Source organism: Mustelus asterias, chromosome 9, assembly GCF_964213995.1.
Source record: "Mustelus asterias chromosome 9, sMusAst1.hap1.1, whole genome shotgun sequence".
In the NCBI taxonomy this organism is placed as follows: Eukaryota; Metazoa; Chordata; class Chondrichthyes; order Carcharhiniformes; family Triakidae; genus Mustelus; species Mustelus asterias.
Window position 1 is genome coordinate 5175096 of NC_135809.1, and position 18829 is coordinate 5193924.

Consider the following 18829-nt stretch of genomic DNA (forward strand, 5'->3'; position numbering starts at 1 on the left):
TATCCAGCCCCCGCATTATCTTATAAGTCTCCATAAGATCCCCCCTCATCCTTCTGAACTCCAACGAGTACAAACCCAATCTCCTCAGCCTCTCCTCATAATCCAAACCCCTCATCTCCGGTATCAACCTGGTGAACCTTCTCTGCACTCCCTCCAATGCCAATATATCGTTCCTCATATAAGGGGACCAATACTGCACACAGTATTCCAGCTGCGGCCTCACCAATGCCCTGTACAGGTGCATCAAGACATCCCTGCTTTTATATTCTATCCCCCTTGCGATATAGGCCAACATCCCATTTGCCTTCTTGATCACCTGTTGTACCTGCAGACTGGGCTTTTGCGTCTCATGCACAAGGACTCGCCTTCACTCTCCTTGCCTGACCATCTCAATCCTTCTCGGTTTTGGAATTTCAGTGGGACCTCCAGAACCCACAGCTTTTGGATTGTCGTGGAGGGAACGAGAGAGAGAACCAGATTTCTATTCCCCTTTATCATAAGAAGTGCTTCCTGAGTTTCACCCCAGAATATTGTAATTTCTTCCCCTGAAAAAAAATTTTCTTTCCATCAACCTGATTAAATCCTTGAATATTGATGAACCTCATTGATCTTTTGATGGTGGGGAGGTGGAGGGGGTGAGGTGGCATTGTGTGCTGGGCTCTGGGGGGCATCGGCATGCTTTGGGTGAATGTTTTCACTGGAATGATCGCAGGCTGGTGCAGGTAGCCCAACTATTGCACCTTCATTCTTTCATAAGATGCGGGCGTCACTGGCCACTTCAGCATTTATTGCCCATCCAAGATGCCCTTGAACTGAGTGTCTCACTTGGCCATTTCAGAGGCAGTCAAGAGTCACTCACATTGCTGTGGGTCTGGAGTCACATGTAGGCCAGGCTGGGAGTCACGTGTAGGCTGGGCTGGGAGTCACGTGCAGGCTGGGCTGGGAGGGAGTCACATGTAGGCCAGACTGGGAGTCACGTGTAGGCCGGGCTGGGAGGGAGTCACGTGTGGGCCGGGCTGGGCTGGGAGTCGCGTGTGGGCTGGGCTGGGAGGGAGTCACGTGTGGGCCGGGCTGGGAGGGAGTCACGTGTGGGCCGGGCTGGGAGGGAGTCACGTGTGGGCCAGGCTGGGAGTCGCATGCGGGCCGGGCTGGGAGGGAGTCACGTGTGGGCCGGGCTGGGAGGGAGTCACGTGTGGGCCAGGCTGGGAGTCGCATGCGGGCCGGGCTGGGAGGGAGTCACGTGTGGGCCAGACCACGTAAGGACGGCAGATTTCCTTCCCGAAAGGGCGTTAGTCATTCAGATGGGTTTTATAACAGTCGGCAATAGTTTCATATTCACCGTTACTGAGATTGGCTTTTCAATCCCAGATTGCGTTGATGAATTTGAATTCTGCCAGCTGCCCTGGGGAGGATTTGAACCCCGTGTCCCCCACAGCATTAATCTGGGCCCCTGGATTACAAGACCAGTCATGTTTCCACCATCTTTCCAATTGTCATCACCAAGTGTTTGTTTTCACATTGGCAGATCAACAGGCTGGCTACTGAAGGGCAGTACGCACCCACTCCTCTGCTGAAACTGATCCACATCTGGAGTAAGAATGCCAGGTGAGAAAAACTGTCAGCATCTGTAAACACTCTGTTCTTTGAGTTCTTGTGCATCGCTTTATGGAGGGAATACACCAAGCTTTGGAGTTCCAATGACATTAAAATGTTCCCTGGCAAAATTTGAGACGAGGTAGTTTCCGCGATCTATAGGTTAACGGGTTATTTTAATACACTGTTGTATGATTGGTTTTCAACCCTGGAATCCGTGCTTGTTGCAAAAACCAGATGCTTGAACCCTGAGACAGTCTCCTATTTTAAATCGAACGCCCATTATAACATCGTAAAGGTGATTTCAACAGTTCCTCATCAACAGTTAATGATCCATCTTCAAATGCAGCCACTCCTGGTTAGCAACTAACTAATAACCATAATAGAATCACAGAATCCCTCCAGTGTAGAAGGAGGCCATTCGGCCCATCGAGGCTGCACCGACCACAATCCCACCCAGGCCCTATTCCCGTAACCCCACATATTTACCCTGCTAATCCTCCTGACATTAGGGTTAATTTATCATGGCCAACCAATCTAACCTGCACATCTTTGGACTGTGGGAGGAAACCAGAGCACCCGGAGGAAACCCACGCAGACACGGGGAGAACTGGCAGACTCCACACAGACAGTGACCGGAGGCACTGTGAGGCAGCAGTGCTAACCACTGTAAGAGTTAGTAACTGAAGGATTAACTTCTGCCACTCCAAAGCCTGTGCTGATCAACTTGCGGAAGGCTCGACTGATCCGTAACCCGTGGAAAACTTCTCTTAGTTAAGTGGGTGGCACAGTGGTTAGCACTGCAGCCTCACAGCGCCAGGGACCCAGGTTCAATTCCCGGCTTGGGTCATTGTCTGTGCGGAGTTTGCACTTTCTCCCCATATCTGCGTGGGTTTCCTCCGGGTGCTCTGGTTTTCTCCCGCAAGGCGTGCTGGTTAGGTGCATTGACCTGAACAGGCGCCGGAGTGTGACGACTAAGGGATTTTCACAGTAACTTCATTGCAGTGTTAACGTAAGCCTTAATTGTAACTTATAAATAATAAATAAAGTTGTTAAAAGTTTATTTATTAGTGTCACAAGTAGTTTTTACATTAACACTGCAATGAAGTTACTGTGAAAATCCCCTAGTCGCCACACTCCGGCGCCTGTTCGGGTCACACTGAGGGAGAATTCAGCACGGCCAATGCACCCTAACCAGCACGTCTTTCAGACTGTGGGAGGAAACCGGAGCACCCGGAGGAAACCCACGCAGACACGGGGAGAACATGCAGACTCCACACAGACAGTGACCCAAGCCGGGAATCGAACCTGGGTCCCTGGCGCTGTGAGGTGGCAGTATTAACCACTGTGCCACCGTGCCATCCCTGAAGCTGAAGCCTGTGTTTGTCAGTAACTAATTAAAACCACATTGGTTTGTGATTGACTGAAGGTCCCACCGGTCAGTAGGTAATGGAAACCTCTATTTTTAAAATTCCCCCGTGGGGTGGGACTTAAACCTGGAGCTTGTGACTCGGGCGGGGGTGTGACCCGCTGCACCGCACAACTTAGTAAAAATATCCAGGGCCATGGGGAAAGGGCAGGGACCATAGGGTTAATTGGATAGCTCCACCAAAGGGCCAGCACAGGCACAATGGAGCGAATGGCCTCTTTCTGAGCTGTTTCATTCCATGTCCCTAGCTTGGTGTTGGAAAAGCTCGCTGGGAGCTTGGCTGGAGTGCAAACAGAGGCTGTCAGTGTTTTGCTGGAATACTTCACTTGTCATCTGCATTTCAGGAATAAGTTGTGCAGTTTTGGCAATTATTTCACTATTTGAGGTTCTGCCAGTAACATTGGAGGCAGACACATCTTCAGAATCACATTCAAATACTGATTATTTGAATGAATAAAATTTAAGTGTGTCACTCTTGTGGATCAGAGTTGAGGAAGGAAATTGTCCACTCGGTTTAGTTGCACGGTTTTAAAAAATTTATTGCCCATCCTTAATTGCCGCTGAAGTGAGTTTCTCGCTCGGCCATTTCAGAGGGCAGTTAAAAGTCGACCACATTGCTGTACGTCTGGAGTCACATGTAGGCCAGACAGGATAAGGATGGCAGATTTCCTTCCCTAAAGGAACATCAATGAACCCAAACATCAACGATGGTTTCATGGCAATCATAGAATCCCTACGGAGCAGAAGGAGGCCACTCGGCCCATCGAGCCTGCACCAACTCTCCAACAGAGCATCCCACCCAGGCCCTTTCCCGTAACCCAACATATTTACCTCGCTAATCCCCCTCGCCTACACATCCTGGGACACTGAGGGGCAATTTAGCACGGCCAACCCACCTAATCAGCACATCTTTCAGACTGTGGAAGGAAACCGGAGCACCCGGAGGAAACCCACGCAGACACGGGGAGAATGTGCAAACTCCACACGGACAGTGACCCAAGCCGGGAATCGAACCCAGGTCCCCTGGCGCTGTGAGGCAGCAGTGCTAACCACTGTGCCACCGTTCCATATTAATTGAACTGATGTCCCCACAGCACAAGCGTGCACCGTGGGCTTGCTAGTCCAGTGATGTTACCACTCCATCAGTTAGCAATGCTCAATAACCCATTGTGCTTTCATGCCCTTCGTGTGAAATGTCTCTTTAAATGAGAATCCTCGGTCTAGTTCCCCAACAGCTGATGAAATAAATAATATCACTATCAGCGCTCTCAAAACCTTTTGTGATTTTTAAATAACTTTACCAGGTTAATGTTTTCTATTTTATAGAATCGAAATCATAGAAACCCGACAGTGCAGAAAGAGGCCATTTGGCCCATCGAGTCTGCACCGACCACAATCCCACCCAGGCCCTACCCCCTTATCCCTGCATATTTACCCGCTAATCCCTCTAACCTACGCATCGCAGGACACTAAGGGGCAATTTTAGCATGGCCAATCAACCTAACCCACACGTCTTTGGACTGTTAGTTGGATTTTAGTTGGGAGGGAAGGGGAAATCCAGTCACTGCTGCCTCACAGCGCCAGGGACTCAGGTTCAATTCCGGCCACACTCCAAAGATGCACGGGTTAGGTGGATTGGCCATGATAGATTCTCCCTTAGTGTCAGAGGATTAGCAGGAGAAATCTGTGGGGTTATGGGAATAGGGGCTGGGTGGGATTGTGGTCGGTGCAGGCTCGATGGGCTGAATGACCTCCTTTTGCACTGTGGGGATTCAATTCTCTATCCTCTGTAGTTTTCTGATCTAATCTCTGATTCCTGGGTAACTCTGAATGTCGTTTTAAAGTTTAGGGACGTCATGGAGAAAGGTTGGGTTGCAGCTCCTCCTACTGGTGTGCTGGCGACTCTGCAGCGTGTGTTCTGATGCTCCTGTTGTCCGTGTTTTCCAGGTACTTCCCGCTCCTCGCGAAACAGCTTCCCGACCACCCAGAGTCTGACGTTCTGACCAATGTCTTTGCCTTACTGTCGTGCAAGAACATCGCAGAATCCGCGGTGACAGTTGTCATGGATATCGTTGACAATCTGCTGAGCACACCTGACTTCACGCCAACAGTGCAGACATGTGCCCTGACTGTTAACGACACGGCCTTTCCAGAAGCTTCTGCCATTCCAGAAGGTACTGCCCTTCCCAGCATTATATCACTCTGATCCGCGTAAGTGGTTTACACCACTGGACTAATAATCCAGAGAGCGTGAGTTCAAATCCCAGCGGGGACCGTATGAAAACTGGAGTTCAATTTGAAAAAAAAATTAAAATCTAGGAGCAAAGGGCAGGTTTTGGTAAAAGTGACCATGAAGTTTTCAGATTGTCATTGAAAACCCAACTGGGGAGGTTAGCCGCTCTCTGGATTCAGTTATATCCAATACACTATCGGTGGTTCAAGATGCAGCCACCCCCTGCCCCACACCCCATAAGTTTCTCATGGTAACTCTATAATGGACAACATATGTCAAGAGTTCAAGAATGTTGGAATCTTGGAGTCAGTTAGCCCTTTACTCTCCTGTTCTGAAATGATTCAAAGCACAAAACCTTCTTGGGACAGTGGAGGGGAGCGTCTGAATGTCTGAAGTTAATGAAGTCTGTGGATGTTTTTTTAGGCCAGCATTTATTGCCCATCCCTAATTACCCTCGAGAGGGCGGTGTTGAGCTGCCACCTTTACCCGCTGCAGTGCCTGTGGTGTAGGTACACCCCTAGTGCTGTTAGGGAGGGAGTTCCAGGATTTTGACCCAGTGACAGAAATGGAATGGTGATTTGATTTATTATTGTCACATGTATTAACACACAGTGAAAAGTATTGTTTCTTGCGCGCTATACAGATAAAACATACCGTCCATAGAGAAGGAAAGGAGAGAGTGCAGAATGTAGTGTTACAGTCATAGCTAGGGTGTAGAGAAAGATCAACTTAATGCGAGGTAGGTCCATTCAACAGTCTAACAGCAGCAGGGAAGAAGCTGTTCTTGAGTTGGTTGGTACGTGACCTCAGACTTTTGTATCTTTTTCCCAACGGAAGAAGGTGGAAGAGAGAATGTCCGGGGGTGCGTGGGGTCCTTAATTATGCTGGCTGCTTTGCCGAGGCAGCAGGTAGTGTAGACAGAGTCAGTGGATGGGAGGCTGGGTTGCGTGATGGATTGGGCTACATTCACAACCCTTTGTAGTTCCTTGCGGTCTTGGGCAGAGCAGGAGCCACACCAAGCTGTGATACAACCAGAAAGAATGCTTTCTGTGATGCATCTGTAAAAGTTGGTGAGAGTCGTAGCGGACGTACCAAATTTCCTTAGGTGATATATTTCCAAGTCAGGATGGTGAGTGACTTGGAGAGAAACCTCCAGGTGGTGGTTGTCCCATGGTATCTGCTGCCTTTGTCCTTCTAGATGGTGGTGGTCGTGAGTTTGGAAGGTGCTGTCTGAGGAAACTTGTTTAGCTCCTGTAGTGTCATAGTTGTCATAGCGCACAGAGAGGGGCCCTTTGGCCCATCATGTCTGTGACAGCCATCAACCACCTATCTATTCAAATCCCTTTTTCCAGCACTTGGTAAGTAGCCCTGTACGCTGTGGTGTTTCAAGTGCTCATCTAAATACTTCTTGTAGATGGTTCTGGACACAGCGCCAGCCTAACAATGTGACAGACCAGCAGACATTAGAATCTCTCAAGCAATTGTTTGCAACTTGAAGCCAATAAAATATTTTTGAGTCACAATTTGTGCATAGCAAGATTCCACAAACAGCAATGCGATAGCAGTCCTATGGATCCCATTCCCCCCTCCCACCCGTCTTCACCGTTAACCCTCGGGGTTTCCCCCAGATGAGCACTGTTTTATGAATGAGGTATTTGCTGGATCCATTTGGTTAAAGCCCTCTTTGATAAAGTGTTCTCTGTTTTTTATGTATAGACTCTCCAAGCACGGGGATACGTCTTATTCTGCCTCATATTTCCTCCATTCTGCGACACCTCAACAAGGCCGTTGGAAATACTGAACGGATGAAGAAGAAGAAACTGCGAAGTCAAGTCAGTAAAGACCTGAGCATCCTCTCGAGGTAGTTTCCTGTCAAATTTACTCTTTCTACATTCTAAATAATTCCATTTCCTTTGTTGTTTTTTAAATTGATTCTTGGGGGTGGCACTGCCGCCCCACAGCACCAGGGACCCGGGTTTGATTCCCGGCTTGGCTCACTGTCTGTGTGGAGTCTGCACGTTCTCCCCGTGTCTGCGTGGGTTTTCTCCGGGTGCTCCGGTTTCCTCCCACAGTCCAAAGATGTGCGGGTTGGGTGGATTGGCCGTGCTAAATTCTCCCTTAGTGTCAGGCGGACTAGCTAGGATGGGGATAGGGCCTGGCTGGGATTGTGTTCGGTGCAGACTCGATGGGCCGAATGGCCTCCTCCTGCACTGTAGGATTCTATGATTCTATAGATTTAAGGTAAGGGGCAGGAGGTTTAGAGGGGATTTGAGGAAAATCCTTTTCACCCAGAGGGTGGTGGGAATCTGGAACTCACTGTCTGAAAGGGTGGTAGAGGTGGGAACTCGCAACATTTAAGCAGCATTTAGATGAGCATTTGAAATTCCACAGCACACAAGGTTATGGACTGGAAAATGGGATTAGAATGGATAGGTGCTTGATGGCTGGTGCAGGCATGATGGGCCGAAGGGCCTCTTTTTGTGCTGTAAAATTCTATGATTCGATGAATAATTCAGCTACATTGCAGTTACAGATTAATATCATGTCGTTGATTTTTCTAAATAATCTGCATTTGTTGATTCTTTTTCCAGAATAAGTAGGTTTGTGCAGGATAAGGAGCAGAGCTCTGTTCTGATCCATCTCTTGATGCCCTATCTCTCCAAACCAAACACGTCACAGGTAAGGGACTCCTTACTGTGCATTTCCGACCAGGTTGCGTTTGTCAGCGTGTGAGCGGCACGTTGTAACGGCAGTGTGCAGGATCGGTGAGGGATAGGGATACAGCATTGGTGCAGTCAAAACCCAGCCAGCTGCCTTCTCCTGGAATGGAGGGGAGGGGGGAAGAATGGAGGGAGAGTTGGAGGGGGGAGAATGGAGGGGAGGTGGGGGAAAGTGGGGGGGAAGTGGGGTGGAGGGGAGGTGGGGGGAAGTGGGGTGGAGGGGAGGTGGGGTGGAGGGGGGGTGGAGGGGAGGTGGGGTGGAGGGGAGGTGGGGGGAAGTGGGGTGGAGGGGAGGTGGGGGGAAGTGGGGTGGAGGGGAGGTGGGGGGAGGTGTGGGGAGGTGGGGGGAAGTGGGGAGGTGGGGGGAAGTGGGGAGGTGGGGGGAAGTGGGGAGGTGGGGGGAAGTGGGGTGGAGGGGAGGTGGGGGGAAGTGGGGCGGAGGAGAGGTGGGGGGAAGTGGAGGGGAGGGGAAGTGGGGTGGAGGGGAGGGTAAGTGGGGTGGAGGGGAGGTGGGGGGGAGGGTGTGGGTGTGTGGAAAGACAGACAGACAGTGAGAGAGGGTGAATCACTTTTCTGTTCAGGAATTTCTGTGGCTGCCTAAGAGGAACATTGCGGATGAGGCAGAGGCTGCGAGGTGCAGGAGATTCAGAATAAGCCATTCATCCTTTTTCTTTTGCTGTGTTTTGGTAACTGGGGGTCACAGCTTCGAGATAATTGGCAAATGAACCCCATGGAAGACGAATATTTGAAAACAAAATTATGCAGCGAGTTGTGATCGGAGTGTGCTGCCCAAGAGGCCGATGGAAGCAGATTCAACTGGGAGTTGGATAAATACTTGATAGAAAGATTTGCCGGAGCTCTGGGGAAAGAGTCGGGGAATGGGACTAATTGGGTAGCTCTTCCGAAAGAGCCGGCACAGACACGATGGGCTGAATAGCCTTCTCCCGTGCTGTCACATTCTCTGAATTAGGGGAGGCAATGGCCTAGTGGTATTATCGCTGGACTATTAATTCAGAAACTCAGCTAATGTTCTGGGGACCCGGGTTCGAATCCCACCACGGCAGATGGTGGAATTTGAATTCAATAAAATTGTCGGAAAAACCCATCCGGTTCACTAATATCCTTTAGGGAAGGAAATCTGCTGTCCTTACCTGGTCTGACCTACATGTGACTCCAGACCCACAGCAACGTGGTTGTCTCTCAACTGCCCTCCAAGGGCAACTAGGGATGGGCAATAAATGCTGGCCAGCCAGCGACGCCCATGACCCACAATCAATAAAATAAATTGTTGGAGAGATTTGCAAATAATTTGGAATAGCTGGATTTCCGGAACTCGTTGATAAGTTATTAATTAATGGTCCAGTTTCCTGATGACTAAATAATGTTAGCCATTGAAATTCCTCACGGCTGCACTGGCAAATCATTGGTTCTAGACCAGCTACTGATGGTGAACATTTGAATGTGATTTTGTCTGATAATCAATCGCTCCTGGGATAATTTAGCGGGGGCACTATAAAAATGCACGTTGTTGCAGTCTTCCCATCCTATTGTAAACGAAATACATTTTAGCGTCTCATCGTTCTGCCATGCTGAACACCGGAGACATGTTTCCAAAGCTTTCCGTCTTGTATTTATCAGGACAAACACAAGAATGCCAAATTTCAGAACCATCGCAACAACTTGTGCTGCAGGTGAAAAGGGTGCTGATTGGTTGGCAGGTTGACTCTTACTGGCTGACGCGTTGCCATGGAGAAAGCAGCAGGGAACAAAGTCGCTCCCGGGTAATTCAACAAAGCCACGACTCTTGAACATTTGACTTCTGTTTGCAGAGGAAGGGTCCCTCTGTATGAATATATACCACGTGTAAATGAGTCCCATTGCCACTGATTATTTTAAATTGGCTGTGAGTGTAACTATTAGCGCACTCTGGATTGTTCCACAAGTGCTGCCCAATTGCGGAATCACGTATAACAGTAGACCTTTTGTTCTGAGTTTTACAAGCGTCCGTACTGTGCCAAGGGAAATGCAAACAAAAGGAATATGTTCAAGCATTTCACCTTCTTTGAATCACCTGAGGTTTTGGGAGCCTATGGTTCACCCCGTTGCTTTCTCCGGGCTAACACCTTGGCCAATCAGAGTCAGCCTGCCAACCAGTTGTTCCTCCTGTAGTATGGGTGGTGATGATCGTTTGAAATTTGTCAATGATGACTGCAACAATATCTCCAGCAACGTGTCTGTCTTTTCAGCGATGCCCACGTTCTGTAATACCAACTGACCGTCTCGTTGTTGTCTGTAACTCCCACAGGACACGGAGATCGACATTCTGCAAACCATTCAGAACCTCCTGCAGCACTGCTCAACACCGTCTGTCTTTGTTAAACCTTTGGCCGCCCTCTTCTCTGTCGTTCAGAACAAGCTTTCCCGCCAGACTCTCTGTTCAGTCTTTCAGGTACAGTATTAGGGCAGCTAACTGAGCTGAAGTATTTGGGCGATTGTGTTACATAAGAACTAGGAGCAGGAGTAGGCCATCTGGCCCCTCGAGCCTGCTCCGCCATTCAATAAGATCATGGTTGATCTTTTTGTGGACTCAGCTCCACTTACCCGCCCACTCACCATAACCCTTAATTCCTTTACTGTTCAAAAAATTATCCATCTTTGCCTTAAAAACATTCAATGAGGTAGCCTCAACTGCTTCACTGGGCAGGGAATTCCACAGATTCACAACCCTTTGTGTGAAGAAAATGCCTCCTCCTCATTTTGAGGCCATGCCCCCTAATTCTAGTTTCACCCACCAGTGGAAACAGCTTCCCTGCTTCTACCTTATCGATTCCCTTCATAATCTTACAGGTTTCTATAACGTTTATATATGTTTATATATGCCCTCCTTCCCGCTCTCCCTCCCTCCCTCCCGCTCTCCCTCCCTCCCGCTCCCCCTCCCTCCCTCCCGCTCTCCCTCCCTCCCGCTCTCCCTCCCTCCCGCTCTCCCTCCCTCCCGCTCTCCCTCCCTCCCGCTCTCCCTCCCTCCCGCTCTCCCTCCCACCCGCTCTCCCTCCCTCCCGCTCTCCCTCCCTCCCGCTCTCCCTCCCTCCCTCCCGCTCTCCCTCCCTCCCTCCCGCTCTCCCTCCCTCCCTCCCGCTCTCCCTCCCTCCCTCCCGCTCTCCCTCCCTCCCTCCCGCTCTCCCTCCCTCCCTCCCGCTCTCCCTCCCTCCCTCCCGCTCTCCCTCCCTCCCTCCCTCCCGCTCTCCCTCCCTCCCTCCCTCCCGCTCTCCCGCTCTCCCTCCCTCCCTCCCTCCCGCTCTCCCTCCCTCCCTCCCTCCCGCTCTCCCTCCCTCCCTCCCTCCCGCTCTCCCTCCCTCCCTCCCGCTCTCCCTCCCTCCCTCCCGCTCTCCCTCCCTCCCTCCCCGCCCTCTATTCTGCACTGTATTTTGCCTCCCCCCCCCTCCCCTGATCTAAGTCCAGTCACAATAAACATGGCTGTTCCCACTTGCAGTGATATGAATCCTCTGACCATGGATTTTCTCTTGAGCCGGTGTTGGCTCTGAGTGTACAGGTGCTTCCGGATTGTCAGCAATGTTTTATTATGTTGTGATGAGGTTTGGCCTCTTGTGAAGCTGTTATGTCATTCAGATTCATGTGGAAATTGGAATGGATTATCATTGATTTTGTTTTGTCTGGTAACAACGAGTGAATAGATGAAACACAGCCAAAAGGTCACGGATTGTTTGTTATCCGGGGTATGATTTCACAGATGAGGAAAATAAAGCACCCGAAGCCCTGATGTTCAGCTCCTGCCAGCGTTTCTGGGAGATCGGACACAGTGGTTCAATGACAAACTTTCCTTTGTAACAGAATTCCGCAGCACTCCGCTTCCCGTTGATCCGCCGTCCGTGCTGCGGATCTGATCCGGGAATGTGATTAACGAGTGCCGGGCTTCCCGCTTTGCTTTGTTCCGGACTTTATTCAGGCTCCGACTCGACAACTGTGTGAAACACAACTAATTAATGTCAGCGTTGACGATGCCTTCTGCATAAATACCGCCTGAAGGGCATCGAAAATTGGCAACCGCGTAGAAGGTGCACTAATTCCAAATGATGCACATGTGAGGAAGCAGCGCTTTGGACTGCTGACTGAAAGGTCACCAGTTAACCTGAAAACCTGTTGGGAAACTTGCTCATTGATCAGACATAGAATCCCTGCAGTGCAGAAGAGGCCATTCGACCCATCAAGTCTGCAGACTCTGAATGGCCTTTTCTTTCTGCACAGCAGGGATTCTGAGTTAAATGGCAGAACAAGCTCGAACGGGCAAGTGGTCTATTCATGTTGCACTGTATTTTAAATTACACTCAATCTCATTTGGCAACAAGAATCAATATCTTGTTAAATTTAAAAGTGTTAAATATTTTGTAATTTTTTTTTCCCCCGTTCCTTTTTTCAAAGACCTTGGCAGATCTGGATAGCAGTCTGCAATACATTGCGGAAATCGTCACAAAGGTACGGTGAAATATTCCTCAAACTTTGCAAAGCTTACATTGATGGAATAACGCTTCCCACCCCTGACCCGAATCGTTTTTTTCTCTCATCTTAGTTAAATGCTTTTGATCGACAACACCTGGATGACATTGATTTCGATGTTCGCCTGGCTGCGTTCCAACTCGCGACTAGCGCCATCAAGGAGATGAGGAGGTTGGATATAGTGTATCTGATTCCAGTCATGCACAACTGCTTCTATTCCATTCAGGTTTGTATCGGATCTCCCAGCACACGGTTACACACGGGCTTCAGTTCATGGAACCAGATAATGGAAATTCTTCCAACCGGTGGGAGGCTTTATGCAGATCAATGTTTCTGTAATCTGGAATGCAATACCTCCAAGTGACAGTTTAGTTCTTGTTCCCCTGGCGTCGCTCACCCCCACCACCGCCCCCCCCCACTCCCCCCATCCCGTTTCTATAATCTCCTCTTCTATATACCCTCCCCGTTTCTATAATCTCCTCCAGCCCCACAACCCCCCCGAGACCTCTGCACTAATCTAATTCTGGCCTCCTGAACAGCCCCGATTTTAATCGCTCCACCATCAACAGCTGTGACTTCAGTCTGGGACCCGAACTCTGGAATTCCCTCCCTAAGCCTCTCTTTCCTCCTCTAAGACGCTCCTTAAAGCCTACCTCCAAGCTGCCTTTGGTGATTTGACCTAATATCTCCTCATGAAGCTCAGTGACACGTTTTGTGCCCTGCGAGATTGGGCCTTGGGACATTATTATGGTAATGGCGCTATATAAATGTAACTTGTTGTTTCAGCAGCGTACAAATCATGGTTTGAAAATCCATTCACAAAGGCACCATGTAGAAACATAGAAGATAGGAGGAGGCCATTCGGCCCTTCAAGCCTGCTCCGCCATTCATTACGATCATGGCTGATCATCCAACTCAATAGCCTAATCCTGCTTTCTCCCCATAACCTTTGATCCCATTTGCCCCAAGTGCTATATCCAGCCGCCTCTTGAATACATTCAATGTTTTGGCATCAACTTCTTCCTGTGGTAATGGATTCCACAGGTTCACCACTCTTTGGGTGAAGAAATGTCTCCTCTGTCCTAAATGGTCTACCCTGAATCCTCAGACTGTGACCCCTGGTTCTGGACTCCCCCATCATTGGGAACACCCTTCCTGCATCTACCCTGTCCAGTCCTGTTAGAATTTTATAAGGCTCTATGAGATCCCCCCTCATTCGTCTGAACTCCAGCAAAAACAATCCTAACCCAGTCAATCTCTCCTCATACATCAGTCCCGCCATCCCCGGAATCAGCCTGGTAAACCTTTGCTGCACTCCCTCGAGAGCAAGAGCATCCTTCCTCATGTTCGAGAGTTTGATTTTAGAAATGATATTGATCCTAGTTATACCAAGTTAGCATAAACAGAACTGTTAAAAGGGCTGGAAAATCAGATTGACTCAGTGAGTAGGGATATTACAGTTGGAAACGCTTGTAAACGCCAATTACCTTGCTCCATGGCACAGATCATCTAAAGTGCCCAACACGAACCTCGTGCCACTGCTCCACCCTGTTTACCATGTTTCCGTGTGACTTGGATATTTTTGCCCGACTCTACCGTGCCGAGAGTAGAACAATTGATTTGTATATATATATCTTTTTTGTCTTTAAGGGGAATGTTTAAAATGTCAGCTTCATGCTACGGACAGTCAGTATGTCTGGGGGGGAATGCAACTCAGATGCTGCAAATGGTTAAGTAGAGTTCATGGCCCTTTGTTTATTTAAGTTCCCCTGGGATTTTTGATTAGAGTGATTGACAGAGTCATGTGATGATGCAGTCCTGGATCTGCAGCGGAGAGAAAAAGCTTTTGCAGAAAGCAGTTAAGTTTGTTGTTGAAGTTTGATTGAAATTAGAAGGATTCTGGAACTCTTATCTCTTTCTGAAAACTTCAAGACTGTCACACTTATTACAGTAAGTGTGTGTGTGTGTATATATATATATAAAATATATATGGTTGCTAACTGTATTTAAAGTGACATTTAAGTCTGTAAGAGGAATGTTGCTCAACTGGAACTGAAAAACTGATAAGTTAGAAATTAAAATTTTTAAAATTGTTCAACTGTTAATAGTTAAGTTGCTTCGTTTGTTTGAATTATATTTAAACAGTGCTATTAAAAAAAGTTTGTTTTACTATAAAGATCCCTAATTTTTCAGCGGAATTACTCCTGGAAGGAAGTATCCTTTCTTCACATTTATGCCAGGATGGAAAAATTGTTGCGTCTAGTCTGGCTCAATACTAAATCTTGGGGTTCTGGTGCGGGACCCTAATGCTACAGTCAGGTGGATGACACTTTTTGCCCTTTCATTTTCCTTTCAGCTGGGTGAGATGACTCTAAGTGACAGTGCGACACTTTGCCTGAGTGCAGTTGTCCAACAAGTGGCTTCAGTTGACTGCTCAGTGGATGAATACAGGGAGGTGGTCTCCCGCACTCTGCTGGTGACCTTGAGGAACTGCCTGAAGTCAAAGATTGAGGTAAGGTCAGGATAAACCTAGTGGGAGGTGTATGACCTCGGCTGCTGATGTGCTCCATCGCTGCATCACTGATGAGTACAGTAAGAAGTCTCACAACACCAGGTTGAAGTCCAACAGGTTTATTTGGAATCATGAGCTTTCGGACTGCTGCTCCTTCATCAGATCTTCTTCAGGTCATGACACATTAGACCAGTGGTGGACAACCTGTAGCCCCAGAGGGGCCACATGCAGCCCGCCTGGGTTCTGAGTGCGGCCCATGAGACAGTTTCTTGACCGTTAACCACATGCAGGGTTGCCACGTTCCACTTGATACCAGCGCGTTGCTTTTATCCAACTGGGAAGTATTTTCTATAATTCTGTGACATATTCGGCATGTGTTTAACGTATTCAATCTTATTGAATGGCCGTGGTTAGTAAACAGTCTCGATTTCAATATTGATGGAGGGCCATTCATGCAGCCTACTCACCAGGCAAGTTAGCCCATCACTGCCTTAGATAAAACACACATCACAGTAAAAAATGATGGATGGCCAAATGCCAGGAGTAGCCACATCGCTATAAATATTGATACTTGAGTCTTAAATAAGAACGTAAGAAGTAGGAGCAGGATTAGACCATTCAGCCCATCGAGCCTGCTCCATCATTCCATACAATCATGGCTGATCTTGGGCATTAACTCCATTTTCCCGGCAGCTCCCCATCTCCCTTAATTCCCCGAGAGGTCACAAATCTGTTTATCCCAACTCTAAATGTATTCAACGATGGAGCATTCACAGCCCGCTGCCGGAGAGAATTGTAAAGATTCCCAGCTCTTTAAGTGAAATCATTTCTCTCTATGGTGTCTGTGTAATAACAAGGGGCTGAAAGGTTATCAGAGGTGGGTAGAAATGTGGAGTTGAGGTTACAGTCAATCAGCTGTGATCTTACTGAAAGGTGGAACAGGCTTGAGGGGCCGAGTGGCCTACTCCTTCACCCAATTCATATGATCGTTCACATGTATGCACCTGAACTGGGGAGACGATGGCCTAGTGGTATTATCGCTAGACTATTAATCCAGAAACTCACTAATGTCCTGGGGGACCCGGGTTCGAATCCCGCCACGGCAGCTGGTGGACTTTGAATTCAATAAAAAAATCTGGAATTAAGAATCTACTGATGACCATGAAACGATTGTCGGATAAACCCACCTGGTTCACTAATGCCCTTTAGGGAAGGAAATCTGCCGTCCTTACCCAGTCTGGCCTACATGTGACTCCAGAGCCACAGCAATGTGGTTGACTCTCAACTGCCCTCGGGCAACTAGGGATGGGCAATAAATGCTGGCTGCCAGCCAGTGACGCCCAGGTCCCATAAATGAATTTTTAAAAAGTCCTAAATGACTGACTCCTTATCCTGAGACTATGCCCCCATGTTTTAGATTCCTCCGACCAATGGAAAAAGTGCACCTTATTTTTAATTACACTTTGAAGGGGTTGAGACTTTCAGAACACACAATTAGCCGAGAAATATTTTTTTTGGGCGACTCTTGTTTTCCGGCCTCTGAACGCTGAGCATTGAATTAGGCAGCACCAGCGATGGGTTCGCACCTACCGTTGACGGATCGTTACACGTGAAAAACACAGATAGGGCTTTGCCAATGAGTCTACTCACTCGGGAGTGCTGCAAGGGTTAAACCGTGGAGCTGTCCAAATTTGCCTTGGCGTTCAGACAGACTGAAATACTCTGCGAGTGGAAACTTTGTTGTTGCAGAATGGTGGGGAGACCGAGGGAGCCAGTGTCACTCCCAGGCACTCGTAATGAGCCTGTTGTGTTTTGCTCGGTGGGTTACCGTGATGTGAATTTGCTCAGTGTAGCAAAGCCATATGTCTTGTTGCTCAGGGGTAGTGTGCACAGATTGCCAAACCTGGCGATAGTGCTCTCTCTCAGCTCTGTGTGGGTGCTGAGCAATTTACTGCACAGTTTGTAAACTCTGAAGATGGTGCTTGGCACAGCTTGCTGTCTAATTGAACTCCAAAACCTCGATTTAGATAAAATGCCTGGAGAACTTTTTTTTTAAATTGTCTGTTGTTGCGATGTGGGCGTCGCTGGCTAGGCCAGCATTTATTACCCATCCGTTATTGCCCTTGAGAAGGTCATAGTGAGCCGCATTCTTGAACCGCTGAAGTCCATATGGCGTAGTTACACCCACAGTGCTGTTAGGGAGGAAGTTCCAGCGTTTGACACAGCGACAGTGAATGAATTTAAATCCAATTAATTAAATAAATGTGGAATTAAAAAGCTCCTATCAATAGCAGAGATCATGGAACCACTGGAGTGTTGTAAAAACCCACCTGATTCACTGATGTTCTTTAGGGAAGGGAATCTGCCATCCTTACCCAGTCTGGCCTACATGTGCCTCCAGATCCACAGCAATGTGATTTTCTCTTAACTGCCCTCTGAAACAGTCTAATAAACCACTCAGTTCAAGGGCAATTAGGGATAGGCAACAAATACTGGCTGTGATAACCCCCACAAAGTTCATGGGGAATCACTGATTGATAGTCCTTAACTGTCCTCTGAAATGGCCCAGCGAACCATTCAGTTGTGTTCCAGAAGGTAGCTCATCATCACCTTCTCGAGGGCATTTAGGGATGGACAATAAAGGGATGAGCCTTTCCAACAATGTCCACGGATGAATGTTTAAAAAACAAACATTTCCTTGATCACATTGATCTGAGATTTATAGAAAAGGTTCATGGAGCCAAGGTGAATAGACCAAGATTGATGCATATGAGTAGTGATCTCACGGAATGATGGAACAGGCTCGAGGGGCCGAATGGCCTCCTGCTGTTCCTACATGGATGCACCTTGACTGTATTACATCACAGATGTGCTTATTTCTCTTAGTCTGATTGTATTTCTCTATTTTTGTTTGATTTATCACAGAGCGTTCAACAAGAATACACAACACTCCTTTGCTGTTTAATCCGTGCATTCCCTCAAAGGCTGGAGTTCCAGGACCTGGTACAGCTGACAGACCATGATCCAGAGATGGACTTCTTTGAGAACACCAAGCACATACAGGTGAATGACACAAGGCATTCATTTCAATATATTCAGAGATGGGTGATTAAATTTACCCTAGAGAAGGGTCTGGTTGTGGTTGGGAATCAAATCACTTCAAAACTTGCAGTGTCAAGAGGTTTACAGCATTGAAACAGGTCCTTCAGCTCAACCCTGTCCATGTCGCTCTTTTTTTTAAACCACTAAGCTAGTCCCAATTGCCCATGTTTGGCCCATATCCCTCTATACCCATCTTACCCATGTAACTATCTAAATGCTTTTTAAAAGACAAAATTGTACCCGCCTCTACTACTGCCTCTGGCAGCTTGTTCCAGACACTCACCACCCTCTGTGTGAAACAATTGCCCCTCTGGACACTTTTGTATCTCTCCCCTCTCATCTTAAACCTATGCCCTCTAGTTTTAGACTCCCCTACCTTTGGGAAAAGATATTGACTATCTAGCTGATCTGTGTCCCTCATTATTTTATAGACCTCTATAAGATCACCCTTCAGCCTCCTACGCTCCAGGGGGAAAAAGTCCCAGTCTATCCAGCCTCTCCTTATAACTCAATCCATCAAGTCCCGGTAGCAACCTAGTAAATCTTTTCTGCATTCTTTCTAGTTTAATAATATCCTTTCTATAATAGGGTGACCAGAACTGCACAGTGTTTGCAAATTATCTCTGCACAGAGACTAACTCATTGCGTGTATTGCAACAAATACATCAGCTTAAGCTTTTCATCAGTTGAATTTTGTATTGATGACTGACAATGGTATAAATATTGTA

At 48.0% G+C, this 18829-nt stretch overlaps 1 protein-coding gene across 1 annotated transcript in view; it reads left to right on the plus strand.

Annotated features, from left to right (window-relative positions):
* Positions 1-18829, plus strand: part of utp20 (UTP20 small subunit processome component) — a 120594-nt gene that overhangs the window by 54044 nt on the left and 47721 nt on the right. The window contains exons 22-30 of the mRNA XM_078221075.1: positions 1526-1605; positions 4970-5196; positions 6972-7116; positions 7847-7934; positions 10281-10424; positions 12413-12466; positions 12561-12713; positions 14844-14999; positions 17925-18062. Of these exons, the coding sequence (XP_078077201.1) occupies positions 1526-1605; positions 4970-5196; positions 6972-7116; positions 7847-7934; positions 10281-10424; positions 12413-12466; positions 12561-12713; positions 14844-14999; positions 17925-18062 (1185 nt within the window). The remainder of the gene's footprint in view (positions 1-1525; positions 1606-4969; positions 5197-6971; positions 7117-7846; positions 7935-10280; positions 10425-12412; positions 12467-12560; positions 12714-14843; positions 15000-17924; positions 18063-18829) is intronic.